This window comes from Urtica dioica, chromosome 12, assembly GCF_054948205.1.
Source record: "Urtica dioica subsp. dioica isolate 48M chromosome 12, U.dioica_male_clone48M_v1_H2, whole genome shotgun sequence".
Classification (NCBI taxonomy): domain Eukaryota; kingdom Viridiplantae; phylum Streptophyta; class Magnoliopsida; order Rosales; family Urticaceae; genus Urtica; species Urtica dioica.
This window is the reverse complement of record NC_142767.1, coordinates 11,738,874-11,763,203: the sequence shown is the minus strand read 5'-3', so window position 1 is coordinate 11,763,203 and position 24,330 is coordinate 11,738,874. Positions and strand designations below refer to the sequence as shown.

At 38.0% G+C, this 24,330-nt stretch overlaps 2 protein-coding genes across 3 annotated transcripts; one reads left to right on the top strand and one right to left on the bottom strand.

The window, feature by feature from the left end:
- Positions 1-12,834: 12,834 nt before the first annotated feature.
- Positions 12,835-16,299, top strand: LOC149379139 (uncharacterized). Of its 2 annotated transcripts, XM_089603580.1 has the most exons (5): positions 12,835-12,965; positions 13,129-15,031; positions 15,110-15,314; positions 15,392-15,549; positions 15,645-16,299. In XM_089603580.1, exons 2-5 carry the CDS (start codon positions 13,243-13,245, stop codon positions 15,722-15,724), a joined length of 2,232 nt encoding a protein of 743 aa, XP_089459706.1. In that variant the 5' UTR covers positions 12,835-12,965; positions 13,129-13,242; the 3' UTR covers positions 15,725-16,299. The 2 variants fall into 2 exon arrangements, with proteins under 2 accessions (XP_089459706.1, XP_089459707.1); XM_089603581.1 differs by having other exon boundaries at positions 12,835-15,031.
- Positions 16,300-16,709: 410 nt separating this feature from the next.
- LOC149379138 (ribulose bisphosphate carboxylase/oxygenase activase, chloroplastic) lies at positions 16,710-19,824 on the bottom strand. The gene is made up of 7 exons (XM_089603583.1): positions 19,618-19,824; positions 18,776-19,089; positions 18,577-18,682; positions 18,418-18,503; positions 17,639-18,111; positions 17,137-17,460; positions 16,710-17,006 (listed from the first exon to the last, which is right to left on the bottom strand). The coding sequence occupies exons 1-6, from the start codon at positions 19,660-19,662 to the stop codon at positions 17,174-17,176; spliced, it is 1,311 nt and encodes a 436-aa protein (XP_089459709.1). The 5' UTR covers positions 19,663-19,824; the 3' UTR covers positions 16,710-17,006; positions 17,137-17,173.
- Positions 19,825-24,330: the final 4,506 nt, after the last annotated feature.

Genomic DNA, 24,330 nt, shown 5'->3' with positions numbered 1-24,330 from the left:
CTTACATTTTTAAAATAATATTTAATCTTAAGTATGCTTGATTTTTATAAACAAATATTTTTAAAATAATTAAAATTAATATTATATTTATACTTAACAACCTCATACTTTCAATTTTGTTGATTATTATTTAAAATAATTTTTTGATAAACATAAATACTATAAATTATCCCAATATTTTAAATATTTGTGGATAGAGTAGAAAAATGAAACCACGAGCTTTATAAATTAGATAAACCTTGAATATATTTATATTAGAAGCTGTGAAGTACATATGTTCATTTGAGCTATTGTAGAAATATTTATGTACAAAAATCAATAATATTTAGAGTTAAATAATAATTAAAAAAAAAGAATATACGAGTTTTCAAATCACAAAAAAAAAATTAAGAATTTATTTTTTCATTAAGTCAAACATTTAAGGATTTTATATAATATAATATAAAATATAGGGTATTATCGGATCAAAAAATTTGGGGGATTTGGGTGAGAGGAAAAAAAAGGATCTTTTATAATTATATTTAAATAAACTTGAAAATATAATATATTATAAATTTATCGTTTAAAAAAATATTAAATATGAAATTACAAGACAACTCAATTTAATTATTAAAAAAAATTCAAATTACAAAATAGAAAACAAGAAAATTACACAAAATCCACTTTTCTTGTTTTTTGAGATGCAAATTTAAAAATTAAATATTTATACCCAAATTTGTCTAACAACTCTTTTTCAACTGACAATATAGCAAGCTCGTTGAGTCTTTCTTGACACATAAACGATCTCAAATAAGACTTTATCCACTTCAATTTGGAAAAACTTTTCTATGCGGAAGCAACGGAAACAAGAATGGTCAACATTATTCTATAAGCAAGATAAGCATTAGGAAAATAATCAATGTACTTAATAAAATTATAAAAATTAGATGGACTAACCAACCTCAAACGTTGATATTGCAAAGTAGCCAACGTTTCAAGACTTTAAGCAAAATAGACAATTTTGATGATGTGACAATTAAATTAAATATTTTGCTTCCAATTTAGCCCTTTATTTGAATAATCATAAAATTTTGGAAATAAATAAAAATTATGAATGAAAAATCAAATTACTGATCAACCTTCTATTTTTAAAGAAAACGATTTAAAGAAGAAACCATTAAAATCACTTCCATTTTTAATAAGGATATAGATTTGATACTCTCTCTGTATTCATCGACATACCTTCACAAACGCCACCCGCCAAGAAAGAGGTCATGACTCCGACTCCGGATTCGACGTCGATAACGAAGTGGTCTTTTCCTTCCAAAGCCGCGTTTAGAACTCTAGATCTCGTGGTCTTTGTCGGTCGAGCTCATCTTGCTCACAATCAGATCCGACGGCCACGGAAATGGTCGTGGGGCTCTGAAGCAAGAACGTGTTGATCCTCGACAACCAGTCGTGAGAGTTCAACGCCGAGAAGTGAGAGAGCGTGACTGGGGAGATTCAGTGGAAATTCGTCGCCGCCGCCGCCGTGGCGGAGGAGGAGATGGCCTCGGCGGTCAAAGGCGCGAGCACGCGATGAGTAACATCACGCGTTTAAAGAGCCTTGATGGGCTGAGGCTTATTAATTTGACAAAGGCTTTTAATAGCTACTGATTAATTTTTTATTAAAAAAATACCAACATAATTATTCTTTGGGATTTGGACGAAATTAGGAGTAAAAAAAGGCCGATGGATTTTTTTGGACTTTTTTTTTTAAAAGGTCGGTAATAGGACCTCTGAATTTAATTTGATTTATGTAAGGGCAAACTAGCAACGTAGCTTTTTTGAAACGTGGTATTAAAGATCTAGCCCATGTTTGGTAAATTTTGTAATCTAGCCATTCACTGAAATTTACGACTATGAAATATCGAATATACCCTTGTGTTGTTTAAATGAGTGAAATTAAAACAGTAGCCAACGTTTGAGTCCTACTAATAAGAAATTCAACAACATCATCATGCTTAGTACACGCTTGGATTCAAATTTGAATATTTGAAAGGAAAATCATTAATGAATATATTATAAAAAACAAATTAAATATTGATTAAAGAAGTAACTTGTGAATCGTCAATAAATTTTCGTTAATTTTTATTTATGCATAAACGAAAATAAATCAAAATAAATAGGCGAGATATTCAGCCAACTTTTAAACAAAGGATAAACATGTAAATTGTTAAATGACTAATAAAAGTCACGTCATCAATTGTGGCTATGTTTGAAACTTAGCAGAAACGATGGTTAGATTGCAATTTCCACGTTTCAAGTGGCTTAGTCCATATAATTTTTCTTTATGTAATTATCATTATATCCTTATTTATTTTTTAATTAATTTTTTTAAAGAAAAACTAAAAAAAAAATCCTACATACTCTCTCTCTCCTTCTTTCTCTTTCTTCGTTTCTCGGTCCCAACTCCCTCCACTGATTCCTTCTCATACTCGTCTCTCTCTCATTTGCCGCTCTCTCTCTCTCTCTCTCTCTCTCTCTCTCTCTCTCTCTCTCTCCAACTTTGCGGCCGTCCTTCGTCTCTCTCTAATTTCACAGTTGTCCCTCGTCTCACTTCCACGGCCACACAATTTTTTTGCCGCCATCTCCCTCTGTCCGTCCTCTTTCGCGATCCCTACCACCTATTCCGACGCAACAAGCTCTCACATCGATATTCTTTTCGTTCTTTATTCCGTTAAATTGTTCAAAATACTTTATAGGTTTTGATTAGTTGATGTATTTAGTCATTTCTTTACAGTGTTTGTGACCAACATTGTCACGAAAGCTTCACTCTGACCCCATATTTCGTGACAATGTTGGCAAGAGTAACCTTTTTCGAGACTACTTTGTCTCGTAATCTTAACATAAATTTTGTGACGATATGATTACGAAACTAAATTATGCAATAACAACATAATCACGAAAACACTGCATACAACGACAATAGTGTAACGAAACCTAGGAATTCTGTGACAACACTGTCACGATACAAAGGACTTTAGTTACAATATACTCGCGATAAATGATGAGTGCGTTTTATACGTACAAATCGCTCGTTACGGGACTTGAATCGAAGCGAATCCTTAAGTGTTTTTGATATATTTTGTGTTTTTAATTTTTTATTATAGGTTTTCATTATCTAAAAGTGTTTTGAGAGCAATGGAGCAATTTTGGGATGATTTGAAGATTTTTCGGACGAGTTAGAGCTAATCAAGAAACATGGCGTCTTCTTCTGCATGATTTGATATTCTGAAGTGATGATTCTGGATAAATTCTTTCCACCATTGGATAGAGCTATCTCTTAGCTTTCCAACGCATATTTATTTGCGAAAATCGACATCGGAGCAAGAAGATACGGCCAAAAAAAAAACAGTGTGCGCGTCCGGAAAAAAGTGCGCGCCGCGAGGATCTCCAGACTACCAGTGTGCGCTACGAGCATTTGACGCGCGCGCCGCGCGTTCCTTTGGGTTTTGACGGACTTTCTTTCCTTTTTTGATGTTTTTGGGCTATTTGAACCATTCCAAAGGCCCAATATGCCCCGAAAATCACCCCTTGACCTATATATTCGACTTTAAGCTCTCAAAAACACATCTTCCCTTTTGTTTAAGTTTCTCTTTTATTGTTTGGTTGTTCTTGAGAGCTTTTGAAAGAGGAAAAAGACGTTCTTCAACGGAATTGACAACCCGACGAGTTCTTCTTCTCCGAATTCATTCGTTCTTCTTTCTTCTCTTCTTTTATTTATTTTATTGCTCTAAATTATTGTTGAACATCAATTTTATTTAATATGAATTATCTTTTGCTCTCAATCTTTATTGTATTGCTTTTAATTATTCTGTTATGTTTAGCGTTGATTATGAACACCATTAGAGGCTAAGTTTCTTATGGGATTGCGATGCAGCCGGGATTGATAATGGTTAGTGGGTTCGTTAGGGTTAGATAATTATTGTTTGCTTCATTATTATGGACTGCTTGATATGAATTGTTCCTTATGCTTTCTAATGCTTGATCACCATTAGAGTTGTTATCTAGGATTGTTTAGCTACTCGAGAGAGAGTAAATAATCGTGTTTTTGTTCATGTCTTCATAGTTGATCCTAGGTTAGAAAATCTAGGCAATTTATGTAATCGTTTGAACTCTTGTTTCATTGCGTGTGATTGTATTAATAGGATTAGATGCCGATAGGATAATAATCCGTCAATTACATAGGTTTGCTAGAACACTCGAGAGAGGCTAGTGAATAATTTTGATAGAGTGAGATTAGCATCCATAGGAGTAGATTTTGTTATTCAAACCCGAAACCCCCCGACCTAGTTAGCTCCGGTGAAATTGCGACCCCTACTTTCTCTTCTTGCAAAACTCGTATTTAATTCTCTGCTTTAGTTTTATTATTACTCTTGCTGCAAACATCTTTTTAATTTTATTTGGAGTTAATTAGCGTCAAGTTTTAGGAAATCACTGTTTCACTAGTCTATGTGGGTACGATACTCGAATTTACATTCTATATTACTTGAGCGACACACGTACACTTGCGTGCGCGAGTTATTTCGCAACAATAAACTGAATTCTTGACAATAGTTCTACTATACTTTGGCACAAATTTTTATATTTATGTTTATTTGCACTATTTGCAGTTATGAAAGACATTCATACATTCATTAAACATAGCGGTAGATGGGTAAAACATGAACGATACGACGCTGGTGTTGGTTGTGGAGTAGGAATCTAAATACCGATAAAGGCAACGACGAGTTCATGCAGTTTTTGTATGCCACGCTCAATCGCTCACCTAAAAATCAAGTCATTCGTGTTTCTTATGGGACAGAAGGGTCGGTACCCCCAGTAAGTATTGACTCCGACCTAAATTTGAAATGTTACTTGAATCTTCGGAAAGAGAAACCGGACAAATCCAAACTTAGCTTGGTAGTAGAGATGGAGCCATTAAAGCCAGATTCTCCCGTTTCGGACTCTGCAGGCATTGGTTCAACTCCGAACACGGGTCAACCAGCCCAACCAGACATGCCATCTCCTAGCTCGGAGGCTTGTTCTCTTGAGATTCCTGACCCAAATCAGAGTCCTTCAGGCACACCATGGCAGACCCTTCCGCGCTCAGGCACTTCAAGACCGTGATGTATGCCTTGCTCTGGAACGAGGCGAATGAGTCAATGCCCTACGCCTTCCACGGATAACCAAAATATGTATCATGACCTTGATGTATTGGATATTCATTCTCCGATGAGAATAGTCAAAGGAGGATTGTATGTCAACAAAGCAATTTTGAAGAAACATTTATGCATATTAGCAATCATATAAAAACAGATTGTTTTTAACCTATGGTATGAACGCGAATGAACAAGTTTAACTCCTTGCATTCGGTGCTGGTGATTCAAAATCTACTGAATCATGGATTTATTTATTGACAAAGTTAAAGGAAGTAATCGGGGAGAGGGAACATCAGATCATTGTGTCTGACAGGAACACGAGAATCATTAATAGTGTGAAAAAGGTTTATCAAAAGAAGTGAAGAACGTGAAGAACCAAATCAAAGGTATATCAAAAGAGGTGAATTAGACGTCCTATATTGCAGCAAATGCGTACACGTATGCAGAGTTTGAAAAGTATATGCTTATGATTGATGATGATGATCCAGGAGTCCGATCGTATCTTCAAAACAACATAGGCCATGAAAAGTGGCCTCATTGTTTCTACACAGAGAAGAGGTACTCAATAATGACATCAAACAATGCCGAGTCGCTGAATGTTGGGAATGTCAAACCGAGAGAGTTCTCAATTTCCAAGCTATTTGATTTTCTCCGGGAGAGAATGACAAAATAGTTTTATGAACGTAGAGAAAAAGCGTTGGAAACGTTGACGATCCTTGGCGTTGATGCGAATAAAAAATTTGACGAATACCATGCTAAATCTACTGGAATGGGGGTACGTGATAAGCATTCAATTTTAAATTTGTTTACAATATCTTGTTTTATATATTCAAGTATTCAAGACAACGTTGTATGTACTTCACAATATTTCATGACTACTCTTTGGTCATGAAAACTTACTTCTGAAGTATTTCCCGATGTTATTATAACCCTAAAAATGGTATTGAGTTTGGAACATGTGCATCCATCATCGTTGTACGAGTTTGAAGTCGTTGATAGAGAGGGGCAAAAGTGGGCTATAAATTTGAGAGAGAAGACATGTAATTTCCGTATCTTTCAAACTGATAACTTTAATAGTCCCTATGGGATTGCGGCTTGCGGTTTTCGAAACTTCGCTGTTGAGAAGTACATATCAAATTACTATACCACAGAATATTTGAGAAGTTGTTATGCAGATGTAATTCATCCAATTGGCAGGGGGAGTCATGGAATTTTCCAGAGGAAGTCCACCTTATGTTGCCGCTCGTGCAGCCGGAAGACCGAGAAATAAAAGAATACCCTCTCAATGGGAAGGGGATGATGATAGAAAGAATAAATGTAGTCGATGCGGTGGAGTAGGACATAATCGGGCGACATGTCGCAATGCGCTCCCGACCAACCATAGACAACCCCGAACATGATTTTTATTTTTTTAAGACTTTATATTGATGTCCCAATTTGGCATTGTGGTTTACTTTATTCTTATTTAGTTATGTTTGTTATGGATTTTACTATTAGTGATGTTTGTTATGATATGATTTTTACTACTAGTTACTACTAGTCCTGTTTCGTGGCTAATATATCATGTTACGTGACCTAAAGCTTCACAAAATTCATAATTTCGGAACAAAGTGACCGTCTAGATACGAATGTCTACATGTTCGTGACACTAAGGTCACGAAGGTAATGAATATCGTAACATTGTGATCACGAAAAAGTCCTATAGATGGTATATAATAGCAATTAATATTTTGTTATTGATAGTGACCGAGGTTGTAATAGGGATATGGATATTTAATAGCATCTAATGCGATTAATAACAATTTTGGTGACACATAAGCCAGGAAAGTCTCATTTTCGTGACACAAAACGAAAGTCCCAATTTTTGTGACAGAGCAGTCACGAAAGTCTCAATTTTTGGGACACATAAGTCACGAAAATCTCAATTTTCGTGACACAGAAGTCACGAAGGCCCCAATTTTTGTGACATGGAAGTCACGAAGGCCACAATTTTCGTAATATATCATATTTAGATTATTGATATTCTGTAAATTTTGAAATGATGACGTGAGACAAATAAATGTATTTCAACAAAACTTTACAAGACATTATTTTCTCATATCTTCTATGTATGTAAAGTTTGACTTATTATGTATTTTTATAACTTTCATTGGTCCCCTACCAAGTATTTAATGGAATAAACAAGACATTTTTCAATAAATTTTCTCAAAGTATCCTATTTCATGACTAAAAAGTAACGAAACAGTCACAAACACCGATATTTAACTTTAGGTCCGATCAAATCTAGATGAATGCTACGTCTTGTATTAAGAGATATTTTATATTTGTATCTGTGAAAAAAAAGGATTTAGGACTTTCCCCAACCGTCCTAGTAGTCAGAGGGCGTTGAATATTTTACGTTCTAATTAAATGCTGTAGTGATAACTAGCTTGGTCTAGCGGTAATCCCACACACACCTCGGCAGAGAGGTCATGGGTTCAAGCCCCCATGGGATGCAGAAATGCATGCCCCTTATGATTTATTCTAAAAAGTATGTAATCTTGGTTAATAATGTCACCTATTATGTAATCTTGGCCGATAGTGTCAACTGTGCTTTGCACTGCTAATATATCATGTAATCTTGGCCGATAATGCCCTTACTAAAAAAAATAAATAAATGCTGTCCAATTTGTTATTTATTTATGAGAAATTGCTCAAACTACCACCATATCAATAATTTTTTCCAAAAATCCACCAAAGTTTAACTTTGGCCAAAAATACAAGTTCCTCAAAAGTGAAAAACCAAATATACCATCAACCTTATTTTTTCTTTCAATTTCACACCAACCTCATTTAATATCATTCCAAAATAAAATTTCTATTTTTTATTCAAAATTATGTATATCTCTCTCTCTCTCTCTCCCTAACCGTGTAAACCCTTATACCATTTACTCTCTCTCTCTCTCTCTCTCTCTCTCTCTCTCTCTCTCTCTCACCCAGACCTCACCCAAACTCACCCTCAAGATACTCTCTTTCTTCTTCCCTGAATCGCGACCGAGACCCACCCCGAATCCGAATCTTTCACGACTTCACTCACCCAAAATCGCGACCGAAACCCACCTCTCTCTCTCCCTGATTCGCGACCAGTCTCACTCACCCAAAATCGCGACCGAAACCCTTGCCCGAACTCGACTTCACTCGACCAATCCCTCAAGTCGCCATGTCTGACCCACCCAACCCTATTTTCGAACCCACAACGCGAAAGAGTCCTAGGATGATAGGGCTCAAACAACCAGAGGCATCCGGAGCGACCACTCCAAACACTTCTCCGGCCCGGAAAAGGAAAACGAGTGCTTCGCCCAAGTTGAACTCGAAGAAGGCTACGAAGAAGCCCCGCCGTGGCGTGAAACCCACCTCTGATACGGACCAGGTAAACCCACCGGTTTAGATTTATTGTTTTTGGGTAGTGAACTAATTCTGTTGTGGTAGTGAATGAAATTGTGTTTGAAAATGGTTTTGGGTAGTGAATGAATTCTGGTGTGGTAGTGAATTGATGTGTTACAAAATCTTTGATTATGGTCGGAAATTGTGTTTGAAATTGTGCTCGGAAATTGTGTTTGAAATTGTGTGAAATTGTGCTCGGAAATTGTGTTTGAAATTGTGTGAAATTGTGTTTGAAATTGTGTGAAATTGTGCTCGGTATTCAGGGGTGGATGAGGTACATTTGTGAATCAAATGTGGTTGATCAAAATATCAGTTTTTATGGAACGTTGGAGACGTTCGATAAATCAGCGGCTATGGGTCCAGAAGTGAAGGCTATGTTCAGCAACTCTTGTTTTGGCCAATTTCTGGACGTCCCGTAGGTCACCCGATCATCTAAGATAATTAACCATTTATTGATGAGGGTCGGTTACTTTATCGGTGAAGAAGAGAGGGAAGATACTCTCTTTATTGAGCTCGGGGGAGAACCGCGGGCGTTCACAAGAGAGGATTTTTGTTCTATCTTAGGGCTGCGCCATGGGGACGTCCCAGCCTTGGATTATACCGAGCCGGCCGAAGGTGGACTGTTCAGTGAATTGTTCTCCAACGGGACGACCAACAGTCGCGTCGTGCTTACAACAAAATTGGTGGAATCGCAAAGGTGGCCGCATGAGAAACGAGTCAAGCTCTTGCTGCTTCATTTTCTCTTCAACGTACTTCTCGGTGCCCCTTTGGGTACGACCATTCGAGATTGGTCGTACGTTAAATTGGTAAAGGACTTGGACCAATTTAACTCGTACCCGTGGGGTACCCGTGGGGCGATGTGGTTTGGAAGTTCTTCGTTGAAAATTGTCATAAGTACGTGAAGAATGTGGAGAAGAAGGATTCCAAGGCGAAGATAAACTTTCCTTCTTTCATGTACCCACTTCAAATTTGGGCGTACGAAACCATGCCCGTGTTCTCGACACTCTTGTATTGCGAGAGATTGTTTGATACCGATGTACCTCTCATGCGTCGGTGGAAATCAACGACTCATGTCGTTGACAACACGTTCTCAACCATTTTGTGGCAATCTGAGAACTTTGTGTTCAAGCCAATGGGAGGAGAAGAGGTTAGCTTGAAGACAATGAAGAAGTCGAGCCAACCGAAGCTGAAACAGAAGGTGATTAATCTTGATTATGTGTTTTTTTATGGTTTTAACGTCAACTGTTGACATCAATGTCAACAATTGACGTCAATTGTTGACATCTGTGATTTATGACATTTATGTTTGTTGACATCAATGTCAACAGTTGACGTCAATTGTTGACATCAATGTCAACAATTGATGTCAACTTTTGATATCTGTGATTTATGACATTTCTGTTTGTTGACAGTGATGTCAGCAGTTGACGTCAACTGTTGATATCTGTGATTTATGACATTTCTGTTTGTTGACAGTGACGTCAACAATTGACGTCAACTGTTGATATCTGTGATTTATGAGAGTTGCCTAACCTTTGTTGACATTAATTTTGACAGGCACCGGTGGAATCAAGTGGAGGCACATCCACTCCGTATACAACACATCCGTCCGGCATCGGAGAAAACTCTGAGGTTTGTAAATCTTTCATACATGATTTACTCTTTATTAATAGAAAACATTGGCTTACGTCTACTTTTAACATAGGCTCGGTTGATGGCCGTTGAAGCCTCTGTCACCCATATAAGGACATAGTTCGCGGCGTTCAAGACGGAGATGGAACAGAGCTTCAAAGAATTCACTAGATGTGTGAATGAAAAGTTGATGGAGCTGGCCAAGAATTCACTGGTCGTGAAGGATTCGGGTTCGGGGTGGGTCTCGGTCGCGATTCAGGGAAGAAGAAATAGAGTATCTTGAGGGTGAGTTTGGGTGAGGTCTGGGTGAGTTCGACTGAGAGAGAGAGAGAGAGTAAATGGTATAAGGGTTTACACGGTTAAGGAGAGAGAGAGAGAGAGAGAGATATATATATATATATATATATATATATATATATATATATAAATAATTTTGAATAAAAGATAGAAATTTTATTTTGGAATGATATTAAATGAGGTTGGTGTGAAATTGAAAGAAAAAAATAAGGTTGAGTGTATATTTGGGTTGTGTTTGGTAGTTAACTCAAACTGTTTTTTGTTTTCTGTTTTCAAATTTTTGTAGTTGTACTGAAAAACTGTTTTGTAGTTGTTTTCAAAAAGCTGTTTGGTACAGTTTTCATTTTTGTTTTTGAGAAATTGAAAAAACTGGAAAAACTGTTTGGTACACTTTTCACCTTTTAAAAAAAAAAAAATGAAAAGTGAAAACTGTTTGGTACATGGAAACAATTTCTTAACTCAATTTTTTTTTTAAACATAAATTCAACTACACAAAATATAAATATGACATCGTTGTTTAGATTGAATACAAAATTTTTTTTGTCATCATAAATATGAATCATGCATAATTATTCCACATAGCTTGAGCAATACAATCTCTAAACTCGAAATGTGCACGTCGAGCTTGTGTATGTACGACGGTCCACCAACTTCTGACGCACCTTGACCTCCGACTCTTTCAGAACTTTCGCCTTCAATATCCTCCGGAGGAACATCTTGATTCCATGTTGTAAACTCAATCCGAAAAAAACTCAATCCAACTTAAAACTCAAATCCAAATAAAACTCAATCCGAAATAAAACTAAAAGCAAATAAAATCTCAATCCAAGTAAAAACTAAAAGCAAATAAAACTAAATCCACATAAAACTCAATCCGAAAAAAATTCAATCCCGAGGCTCAGATTAAACATTATGAAGCATAACGGCCAAAACATGCTCACACGGCCAAACAACCAAATCACTTGGCCAAGCTACACTACAACCCAACAAAATTTCCAAAATTCACAACATCATCACAGCCTTATATAACATCCTCAATCAGAATTTCTCAACCAAACTCAAAAAATTTCACACGGCCAAGATAATAAACAAATCTCAATTATCCAAAATTCACAAACAAATCATCACGACCTCAAATCATCATCAATCCAGAATCCAGAGCCTCAAACAATCATCACAGCCTCGACAACAGTCTCGTATTCATAATTCAAACCAACATATACATCAAAGACCACACGGCCAAGGTCAACAAATCAACTAAAATTCGTTCAAAAATCAAACAACGCTTCTCAATCAAAACCGAAGCACTAAACATGTTCAGAAACGCCTCAAGATCATCAAACAAACTTCAGAAATTCAAAAGCCCCAAAAATTAACTTCTTTGAACCCTAGATTGTGAAATTCGGCCAAAATCAATCCAATCCGGGAAGAGATTCTCACCTCCAAACGCAAAATCCGCTTCTCCGGCCCTCACTCACTCCTTCCCCGGTGGTCACTCTTTCTCCGGTGTCACCTGTCTCGCGGCGGCTTTGTTCTTGCCTCAGCTGGAGCACGCGGTGATGGAGGCTCTCGGTGAGGACGCGCGATGAAGAAGGAGATAAAAAGAGAGAGAGAGAGAGAGAAGGTGGCGGCGATGGTGAGGCTCGGTGGTGATTGAAGAAGATGGGCCGGCGGCGGTGACCTGGCGATCGAGGGCTTCTCCGCGGCGGCGACTGAAAAAAATGTTGTTGTTGCTGGTTATGGAGAGGTGTCGGGACTGAGCAGAGAGAAATGGAAAAAAAGGAGTGAAAAATTTTGAAAACAACTTTTTTTTTGTTTTCTATTTCCTTTGTATATTTAGAAAACAACTTCAATAGTTTTTAGATTACATTATTTCAAAACCGGTACCAAACACATTTTTTCTATTTTGTTTTCTATTTTCATAGTTTGAAAAGTCAAAAAGTGTTTTCAAAATGCTTACCAAACAGAACCTTGGTTTTTCACTTTTGATGAACTTTTATTTTTTGCCAAAGTTATCCTTTGGTGGATTTTTGAAAAAAATTATTGATATGGTGGTAGTTTGAGCAATTTCATTTACTGTTAAATAGAAGTTAAATTAGCTGATCATATAGAAACTATAAAAATAAAATAAAATAAGAGACCTGGCCTAGAAGGCCATAACGACCACGAACCCAGTGCGGGCTTTCCATGGGCCGGCTAACACGTCACGGTCCTCCAGTTTGGCAACCGAATGGTCCGGTTTCGACCCCCTATAAACCCGTATAAATAATCTTTTCTTCTCTGCCGATTTTTATTATTGTATTGGCCCGATTTGCCCTAACCGGTCCATCCGGTTATGCAAAGCGCTCGGTTTTCTATCCATCCTCGATAAAAACAAAATATAGAAAAACGGCCTTAACTCGGTTCTGGTCTCGGCAACATTCTCAATGTCGAGGCATTGATTTGAAACAAGTAAGCTCTCGACTCTCTTGTAATGATTTTCTGTCGCAATTTAGAGGCTCACTCAAGGCACAGAATGAGAAAAATGGGAATTTTTATAGACAATGTCGTTGCATTGCGTTGATTATTTTATTTGCATTTTGGCCGCGATGTGGCTTGTGATTGTTTTCATCAGGGGTGTGCGACGTGTGAAATTGAGTCACTCGATTGGATTGCGAAATTGGGAACTTTGTAGAAATCTCTGTGTGTTAATGGGACAGTGATTGGTTGAGCTTTGTAGGTAAAGAGAATGGCCTCAGGGCTGGAACCGATACAAGTACCGTCCCAAAAGCACGACCCGGCATGGAAGCACTGCCAGATGTTCAAGGACGGAGATAAAGTTCAGCTGAAATGCGTGTATTGCGGGAAGGTGTTCAAGGGCGGTGGGATTCACCGGATCAAGGAACACCTCGCCTGTCAAAAGGGCAATGCCTCGACCTGCCTGCAGGTCCCGCCCGATGTCCGGAGCTCGATGCAGCGCAGCCTCGACGGGGTCGTGATGAAGAAGAGGAACAGGCAAAAGCTCGACGAAGAGATCACTAATATCACAACCCCCGTGGCTCGAGCCGAGCCCGTACAGATGAGCTTGGTCGGACTCCACGAGTGCGATGTTGTCGAGCACGGTTCGGGTTTGGGTTCGGTGGGAAGGGATGAGAGGAGCGGAGGAGGGGATAGGAGGAAGAGAGGGAGAGGCAGGGCTAGCTCTGTGGGACGGGACCGAGCAGTCTTGGTTGGTGCGATCAACGCCGTTGATTCGGGTTTGGGATCAAAGGTGGATAATAGCTCGGTACAAATGGCGATCGGTAGGTTCTTGTATGATATCGGGGCGCCTCTGGACGCCGTCGACTCGCCTTTCTTTCAACCGATGATCGAGGCCGTCGCTTCGGGCGGGCCCGGGGTCGCGTCGCCCACGTGTCGCGATCTCCGCGGTTGGATTCTGAAGAACTCGCTCGAGGAGGTGAGAGGCGACGTCGAAAGCTACAGAGGGTCGTGGGAAAAGACGGGTTGCTCTGTGCTCGTCGATGAGCTGAGCCCGGAACCCGACAGTTGTCTCTTGTGTTTTCACGTGAATTGTCCCGAGGGAACGGTTTTTCTCAAAACGGTGGACGCGTCGGCCGTCGTTGGGTCGCCCGACGCGCTTTACGAGTTTCTCAGGGGAGTCGTGGAAGAGGTGGGGCCCACGAACGTCGTGCAGGTCGTCACGAGCGGTAACAGAGAGGAGTATGTTTTGGCCGGGGTAAAGTTAGGGGAGACTTTCCCGAACCTATATTGGGCTCCGTGCGGGCTTCGTCTGATAGACGCGATACTCGAAGATTTCGGGAACATCGAGTGGATAAGCGAAGTGATCGAGCAAGCGCGGTCCATCACGAGATTCGTGTACAACCACGGAGAGATTCTGACCATTGTGAGAAGGTACACATTTTGCGATGAACTCGTGGAGCCGGGGCTCACGAGATCTGCCGCGAACTTCGCGACGTTGAAACGGCTGGTCGATCTCAAGCGCAACTTACACACGATGGTCACTTCACAGGAATGGGTGGATTGCCCGTGTTCGAAGAAGCCCGGGGGTCTCGATGCGATGGATTTGGTGAGTAATGAGTCGTTTTGGTCCTCGTGCGTCCTCGTAGTCAATCTAACGAGTCCTCTCTTGCGAGCTCTGACGATAGTCGGTGACGAGAGCAGGCCCGCGGTGGGATACATTTACGCGGCTATGTATCGGGCAAAGGAAACGATCAAGAAAGAGCTCGTCAAGAAAGAGGAATACACGGCATTTTGGGACATCATAGACCAGAGATGGGAATATCTTCGAAACTTCCCTCTTCTTTCGGCGGGTTTCTTTTTGAACCCCAAATTCTTTTACAGCATCGAAGGAGACATACCGAATGACATAAGCTCAGGACTGTTTGACTGCATAGAGAGACTGGTTCCCGATACAAAAGTCCAAGATAAAATCATCAAAGAGATCAGCTTGTACAAGAACGCCGCCGGTGATTTCGGAAGAAAGATGGCGCTCAGAACAAAAGAAACTCTTCTGCCCGGTGAGGATCTTCTGCTTGAGGATCTTCGGAAATCATTACTTAGGTTTTAAATTTTTTATTTTATTTTATTTTGTGTAGCGGAATGGTGGTCAGCATATGGAGGAGGTTGCCCGAACTTGACACGTTTAGCGGTCCGAATCCTCAGCCAAACTTGCAGCGTGATTGGGTGTAACAAACGGGACCAAGATTTAGTCCTGAAACTGCACAAAACAGGGAATTCATTAGAGCATCAGCGTCTCAGCGACCTCGTCTTTGTGCATAAAAATCTAAGACTAAAAAAGATGTAAGTCTATTTAAAGCTGACAAACACTTGACCTCTACTCAGCTCACATCTCAGAAATCCGTTCTTTTTCTTCGCAGGATCGGAAAGAGACACGGAGATGATTCCGTGGAAGAGTGGGTGAGGCGGTTAGAGGGCGACGGGGATTCGGATTGGACGGCCATTGATCCTCCTCCCTCGGCTACCGCCATGACGCTTGTACCGCAAGGAAATGAAGGTCTCGACGATTTGGGCGCCGGTGAGTTTATCTTTTATTAGCTCCTTTTTTCTTCTTCATCGTCTTCTATGTTTTGAAGTGGCGGTTTCTCTGAAGAGCTTTTCGTAACTGCGCAGGATTCGACGATTTTGAGATATTTAGCAGAGTGAAAGATGGCGAAGATGAGACCGTTCGAGACAATGAACTTTTGAATTAGCGTGGAAGAGTGTTTGGGAGCTGTGAAGTAAAATGCTTTATATGTGTTGATTTTATTAAGCTAGATGGATAGCTTTTGAAGCCCCCAAGATCAAGCAACTTTGAGGGGCTTCAAGATTCTCTGTATACATAAGAGATGTCATATTGGCAACATGTAAAGTTATTAATTTTATATTAGAAACAAATTACTTTTTTTTCTTCTTCTTCTTCTTCTTCATACGTACAAAGTTAATAGTTAAGTAACTGCTGAGATAAACCGTCTTCTTTTCGTTTGTGAAAGAAAGTAATTGAATGTGTTTTATACGACATGCCTTCCAATTTTTATTTTTTACTTTTATTTTCATTTTTTTGCTTACAATTGTTTTTTTCACCGTTGAGTGCAAATGCTGAGTTTCTGTTTATTTATTTTTCGCAAGTATTCGACCTTGTCCTCGTGTAGGGATGAATTGCAAGTGAAAATTGAGCCAATACGTTAAACATACATTTGTGGAATTATTGAACTATAGTTATATCAATACCCAATTTAAATGAACACGTTTTTAATAATTTGGGATGTGTTCTAAGATAATTGACAGACAAGCCAAATTATGAATTATATTGGGCTAATGGCTGAAGTATATAATTCAATGGAAAAGCCTTTCTACATTAGTTTACCTTCTCAGTTTAGATTCAGACGTATATAGTTTTATGTTCTGGGATCACTTGGTATATTCCAATTTTACAGAAAATTAATATTTTTCATCACTTTAAATATTGTAGATTTCCATTTCGTATCTTGATGCAAATAAAGATCGAAATTAAGAGTAGATAAAAACAAAGTATTGTTTCTTAGTGATATATTTTTAACTAATGCTTATTATATATATATATTGAATATTTCAATAACTTACCAAAATCTTATACTATATATCAGATAACACGGAAATTGAGATATTAAAACGTATTAATATCTCATCTTATTTGTGCGAATTCAGCAGGAATTCATAAAGGAAACAAAAAAAATATGAGCCTTTTTTGCTTCAATTTTTTTTTTGTACAGCAATCTTCGTTGAAGGGTGTACCAACAGTAAAGCAAGGCAGATTATACATACTGAAATCGAAAGCAATAAATAAAGAAAAAAAAAACTCGTTTAGGTTCAACAAGACATATTACAACAATCATGACACAAAATTAGAGGATTGCCAACCCATTAATGCTAAAAAAAAAGGTCCTCCTTATAAAACATACATGAGCAGACACACTCAACATTGTGATCAGTGCAAGCTGCTGCTGCTTTCAAATCCTGCATCAAGCCAATCCCAAATACACATAAATTAGAATCCTATACAAAAATTCACTCAATGAATCCCATAGAAAAGTGTTCGTAAACACTTAAATGTACAAGTATTTATGAGAACGAGGTGGAAGCAAACCTCGCGTTAAGGCGCCTAGGTACGCAGAAGAAGGTGTCTATTGGAAGAAAGATCCACTTTTGATGGCGTCTTGGTTGGCATCTCCGAGAGCAGCCTCGCTCAAGTACTTGTCGGCCAATTGGACTCTCTTCACATTCTCTTGCTCTTGGACAAGCATGGCACCGTACTCCATTAGCTTCTCGATGGTCATCTTCGGCTGCTCGAACGTCGGCGGTCCCTCCTTCGAGTTCACCAGCCTCTTTCCAATCCCCTCTACTCCCACACCCGAGATCCACTTCCTCACTTCGTCATCGTACACTCTCGCCCTCAATGCACCAAAGAAATCTAGGCACAAAAAAAAAAACACAAATAAACTCGTCATTTTGTATCGAAAATAACTCGTGTGTAGTCAAGTGTCAATTTCACCCTCATTTAATCGTTTTCGACATGATTTGAAAATCACCGTAATTTTGTAAAGGAATAAAAAAAAAGTTAGTTTTGTGATTCTCTCTCGATTAATTACCGATGGATTGGCCGGGGAAGGTGTCGACGAGCTTGACGATGTCGTCCTTGGCGACGTTGTCGCTGCGGAAGATTCCGAGGCAGACCCCGATGCGGTCGTCCCTGGTGGGGGCCCAGTAGAACTTCTCCATACGGCCGTCACGGATGAGGGGAGCGTAGAGAGTTGAGAAGTCATTTCCGGTGACGATGATGGGGACACGAGGGTTGTCCTCCTTGTTGTACATCCCCGGGAGCTGCACGTTGGTGGGGTTGTCGGCGATGTTCATCAGAGTCGCGTTGACCATCTGGTTGTTGACCGTGTACTGCGTGGTCCCGCCCATTCTTCCCGCACCCGCGTCCAGGTCGTTGATGAACAGGCAGCACATCTTCCCCTTCCTGATGATGTCAGCCGCCTCCCGGTACCTCTGCCTAATCAGCTTCGCCGGCTCTCCCGCGTTCCCGCTCTCCAACTCTCCCGCGCTCATCATGATTGGGCTGCAATCATATTAATACCATATTCTAGTGATCAATACTAATATATAAAGGGTTTAAGCCAATTTCAAACTTGATTTTAAAGAACTAGCCAGTGCTTTGTTTATTTTGGTTAATTAGCCATTGACCAAAATTAACGTATGAAAAAATGCATGTAAAATACTAAATGATTAATGAGGTCATGTCACCAAATATGGCTACCTTTTAAACATGCTTAAAACGTTGGTTAGATTGCAAATCTGACGTATTAACTGACCTAGTCCGTGAGATTTTTCATATGTAAAAGAGATGATGTGATGCGAGACTCACTTGATTCCCATCTTGGAAAACACAAGCTCACACTGGAATGATTTTCCTTGACCCTTGCCTCCCCAAACACCCAAGATAAGAGGAACCTGTTTCATGTCATATATTAGCGCATTTTGTTAATGAATTGATTCCTTTTATTATTTTATTTATTTATTTTACCTTGATGTTGGGCAAGGTCATGAAGTTCTTGCTGATGTGAACAAGAAGCTTGTCCATGAAAGCGGGGGCGATGTAGAGACCATCCTTGGTGTTGTCGAAATCGTAGCTGAGCAGAAAAAGAAAAAAGAAAAAGTCAGAAGCAATAGAGCCTAGCCAGCAATCCCTTTATGTGATGAGATATAGTGTAGTGTATACGCACGTGCGCAGGCCGGTGCTGAGGTACTCGTAGGAGCTCATGATGGCGTCGTGGGTCCCGGCACCCGTGGGAGCCTGGAAGAGGGAGTCGACCTTGCCCTTGCCACGAGCGATGTCCTGTTGGTCATCGGAGATGTCGAAAGCAAGGCCTCTCCACCTGTCCTTGTCTGTTTGCTTCTCTTCGCTCGGCTCCACGGCCGCTACGATCTTCACTCCCTGACCGGCCTTGTTGTTGCTTACTCTTGACATCACTTTCTTCAAGTTGTTGCCCATGAACGCCGAGCTTGAAGCTCCATTGCTTGCCCCATTCAGGCTCAACTGTATATTATTAATTAGTATCACACAACTATTATTAACATGACCATTCTTTTTCAAATTAATGCCAATTTTTGTTATGCTACTCCACTTAAACCGACTTCTTTAATTCCAGCTGCTTGTGTTGAATTTCAAATAAATGGACCATTTCAAGAACAGCTATACATAGAGGGTTTTTTTTTTTTTTTTTTGCTGTTGAAATTTTAAAATTTAATATGATGAATGAGATGAAGTAAGAATTACAGCCAAATAACAAAACATTTGAGAGATAGTGAGAGGAGGTTGAAGATGAAAATTTTTGTTCATCATTAAAGCGTGTTCTAATTCTCTATATTGTTTTTACTTTTGATTCGAGCTGTTTGATTGAATTTCAAATAAATGGACTATATTTAGTAACTTAATTATTCTTTTCTACTATATATGTATTTGAAGTTTCAAAGTTGTGACAATTTGAAATGATGAATGAGATGAAGTAGAATTACAGCCCAATAACAAAACATTTGAGAGACAGTGAGAGGAGGTTGAAGATACCGGAACTCGGTTAACAGCACCGACGGTGGAGATGGCGGTGGCCATCGGTTTCCTGGTTTGATCGGACGGTTGTGAATAAGAGTTGGAGAGATTGCAGAGCGTGGTAGAGAGTAGTTTTCTTCTAAGAGGGAAACTCCGTATGATCGATAACAGAGCTTAAATAGTGGCCGTTTTGAGTGTACCACAAACATTGTGCTCATATCCTGAGGATTGGTTTCAAAATGGTTAACGTCCACAAACTCAAGATTGCATGAATGCCACGTGTCATTCGCAGAGAGCTTATATCATTTTGAAATAGCTAATGATATTTCATACATAAATTTAAATGATTAATACCCTGAGCTTAAAAATTTAAATAGAAAATTAAAGTTTTAAATAAGAATCACAAATTATTATATTATATTATATTATATTATATAATATAAAAGTAGAAGAATCTCTTCTACTCATAAAACATGTTTACGGTGGTTTGTTTTTTTTTTTTTAATTTTTTTTTTTTAAGAAAAATAAGAGATTAGACCATAAACACAAGTAGTGTTCATTTGTAACCATTTTTTTTTTATCAAAAAGATAAAAATATCTTTAAAAAACTTTAAATACAATTTTTTTTTAAACCTAAATATTTATGGACATGTCTCTATATATTTATTTCTCTAAACTAAAATATATTAATTATTATACAATAATGCGCCGGATATAAATAAAGTAGAAGACAGCCACTCACACACACAGATCACTGTTCATTTTACATTGGCTGTCCTCTAATTTTTATTATATATATAAAGTTTTTTTTAATAACAAAAAAATGTCTCTTAAAAATTTAAGATTTATATTTTCAATGTTAAATATTTATGTAATGTCTCCAAATATATAATTTTTTAAAAAATATATTAATTATTTCGATGTAACGCGTGGGACATACTGTTTGGTATTTAAATAAAAGTAAAACAATGTTTTATACTATGCATTTAAAGTTTATAAAAATTTAATAGTGTATCAAAGATAAATTTCCTTATTAACTGCCAAGCTTCACATTCACGTATTAGGTCTGTGCACGGTCCGGTCCGGTCCAAAACCGGCCAAAAAACCGGACCGGACCGTTGAAAACGGTTCAAAAAAACCCAAACCGGACCGGACCAAAAAACTGTAAAAACCGGACCGGACCGGACCGGACCGTTTTGAACCGTTTGGACCGTTTTAAACCGTTTAGACCGGACCGGACCGTTTTACATAATTAAAAAAAATAAAAACCATTAATTTTCCACCAAAACACAAACATATAGTCATATATGGGAGTTAAATACATGCACAAATGTCTAATTTGGCTAATTGGATATTAATTTTTTTATTTTTTTTATTTTTTTTATAAATAAATCGGTCTGGTCCGATTTAACGGTTTTTTTTTTAAAAAAACCAGACCGGACCGTTTGTATTGAGTAAACCGGACCGGGAAAACAAAAAACCGTTTTAAACCGGACCGGCGATCTAAAAATCACCGGTCCGGTCCGGTTTACGGTTTCTACGGTTTTTTTTGCGCCGCCCTATCACGTATTATGACATGGCATTGCATTATTGATCTTATGAAGCCTCGCTCAAGCCTTTAACGAATTTGAGCTTTTTCTCTTCGCCACTAAAACTTAGGTGGTTGTGTACCACATATATTATAATTAAATACACACCTCTCTTGGGAAAATAAAAATGACATGCTATGTTTATCCTTATTTTGTTTCTTCCGGAAAAGAAACTTAAATTCATTCAATAGAAGATGACGTGAAAGAAATGTTTGTGATCGAAGATAATCCTGGAGTTTTATTTATTTATTTTTAAATCTTTTTGTTTTCAGGTTTGTGGAAATAAATGAGATGAGGATCACTATTTGATAGGGTTACAAATACGTCCCAGAAGTCTATCTCTCGTTTATGGTACATATTTCTTGAAATATTAAACAGCGGGACAAAATTTAATTTGAAACCATAATTAAACAAAGTTAATGTCAATATTTGGTGGACCGAAACAGAATAATATTGCTATAAAAGAAACAAAACAAGTGTTTTCCTTCAAAAAAAAAAAACAAAAAAACAAAAAAAGTAGAATAATCATGCTACATTTCGTCATGGTTGGCCACAGCCTGATCTGCCTTGGCATTGATTTAACACCCGAATGCATGAGAAAGATAGTGATCGTATGGTGACAGAAATATAATTGATATAACCTACATGATTTTTAATTCCCTTTTTAATTAAGATTTACTTTTAACTAAAGTAACTATATGTTACTCTCTTTGATTCTGAAAATTAAAAACGTTAGCTATCCTATTTGCCAGAGTCTTAATTTAGTTATGTCCCCACCCAACGGTTATTCAATTGTATTTCCTTTTTTAATATTTTGTGTGTGTGTGTGTGTGTGTGTGTGTGTGTGTGTGTGTGTGTGTGTGTGTGTGTGTGTTAACAGCATGGAACCTATATATTGTTGTAACTTAATATATATAATATATATATATATATAATATATATATATATATTTCATAATTACTAGCTAGATAATTTTTCAATCATCAATTTATACACTTTTTCTATCATAAAAACCATAATTTTTTAATATTTATAGAAATATTTGGTTCAATTAGCTCTGACCGGTTAGAAATAGTAAATCAAGATAACCATGATTTAATTAAAAATTCCTCAATTTCGGATCAAGCAGTGTTAATAATTGATTATTGTAGCAGTTGAACCAATAACAGTAATTCAAAACAAATTTATAAATAACTAAATCACCTCAAACTTATTGCTAAATAGCAAAGTCATTGCACACTCGTATGAAAGGTTATACGATAATCACCATGTGTGGCTAGTAACTTGGGACTTTAAGCATTGTTTGTAGTGGTTTTGTAAAGACATCTGGTAATTGATCACGATCTACGACATGAATCAATTGCACATTACATTCCTTCACGTGTTACCAAATAAAATGAAATTTAACATCGATATGCATGCTCACCGGATTCTTCGCCAATTCATTTCCTGGATTTGTTGTTGAGTACTCTTATTTGAGTCGCTCCTGATTGTTTAAGTTGTTGCTTGCTCAATAGCTTTCTTAGTCATATTGCATTGCATACACACCAAGAGACTGCCACGTACTACGCTGCAAAAATTGATATTGTCATTATTGGCTGCTTTTTCGAGAACCATATGAAATTCTTATCTCCCATATCTGCACCAATCACTATTAGAGTAACCCACTAAGTTGTATCCATTTTTTCTAAGTTGATTAACTCGTCGTTCATCGGGGATATTCGAGCCTTCTCTTAATAGCACCTTTAAATGCAAGTATGTTGGCTCCATAATAAATCGAATCACAATACCGATACTATATGCAATGTTTGGTCTTGTGCAACTATAGACTCCCAGCAATACTCTGATATTTTCTGAGATCCACATTCTCTCCTCCCTCAAACTTAGAGAGTTTTGCACTCATCCTTCTTATTATTCTGCAAAATGGCGTTTGCATATGCCTCTTCTTCCTTTTCTTTCTTTCTTTTTCTTCTTCATCTTCTTCTTCTTCTTCTTCTTCTTCTTCTTCTTATATTGTTCATGCGCTTCAAGTGAGCCGGCTAGTTCATCGATTGTTAGTTCTTTCAAATTCATCGATTCCTCAATAGCACAAACCATTCTCAAAATCCTCAATCAATGATTATAGAGTCTTTCAATGACTAGCCTCATATTGTAAGAGTTCCACCGCTGCTGTTAAGCACATTCACAACGGTTTAAGCACGCGTGATATAGTCGAACACTCTTTTTGACTCCTTAAATTTCATGGCTTCCAACTTGCCTCAGAGAGTTTGAAGCCATACTTGTTTAACGCCCTCAATGTCGTTTAAAACATTCTCCAATTTGTCTCACGCTTCCTTCAAAATCGTTGCACCAAAACTTTTCTTAAAAAACCGACTCGCCCATTGCATAGTACATAAGATATATGGAGCGATCTTGTCTTTAATCTGCATCTCTTTTAACGCTTTCAATTGATTGTTGCATCTCTTTGAATATTTATCATCCGTCTTGAGCACCGAGCAACGCCCGCATATGAATACTCCAATTATCGTAGTTTGACTTGTTTAGTCATGATGGTGGTATATTCCCCAACGATGTACTCTTAGAATTCATCTCGACTCTAATACTAATTTCTTGAATCCCTCTGGTTATTCTTTTAAAAATAAATCAAAGTCTTACTTCTGTATTCGTCAATGAAAATGATAAAGTACCTCTTATCAGTAAATTACTTGGGTGTGATTGGGCCGAACATGTCAGTGTGTATCAATTCGAGAGACTGCTTTGCACGATACATATTATGTCTTTTTGAGAAAAGAGTTCATTGCTTGTTTGTTATGCACACACCCCCTCGCAAATTTTTTTTGTGTGTAATCCATGTCTAGTAGCTCGTATACGATATCCTTTCTTGCTAATTCTTGTAAGCCTCTGTAATGCAAGTGTCCGAACTGTAATGCAATCACCGTTCTCGAATGTCTCTCAAGTTGAGTTTGAACATTCAATTCTTGGCCATTTTCACTTATGCAAGCTAATGATGTTTCTCTTCATATCAAGGACATAATAGACATCTTTGGTTGAACTTTATTTTTCCATCGTCTTGAGGAAAAAAACACATTTTTCCTCGACCCTTAGCTTGAACTTTCGATGCGTCTTCAAATGACATGTGCAC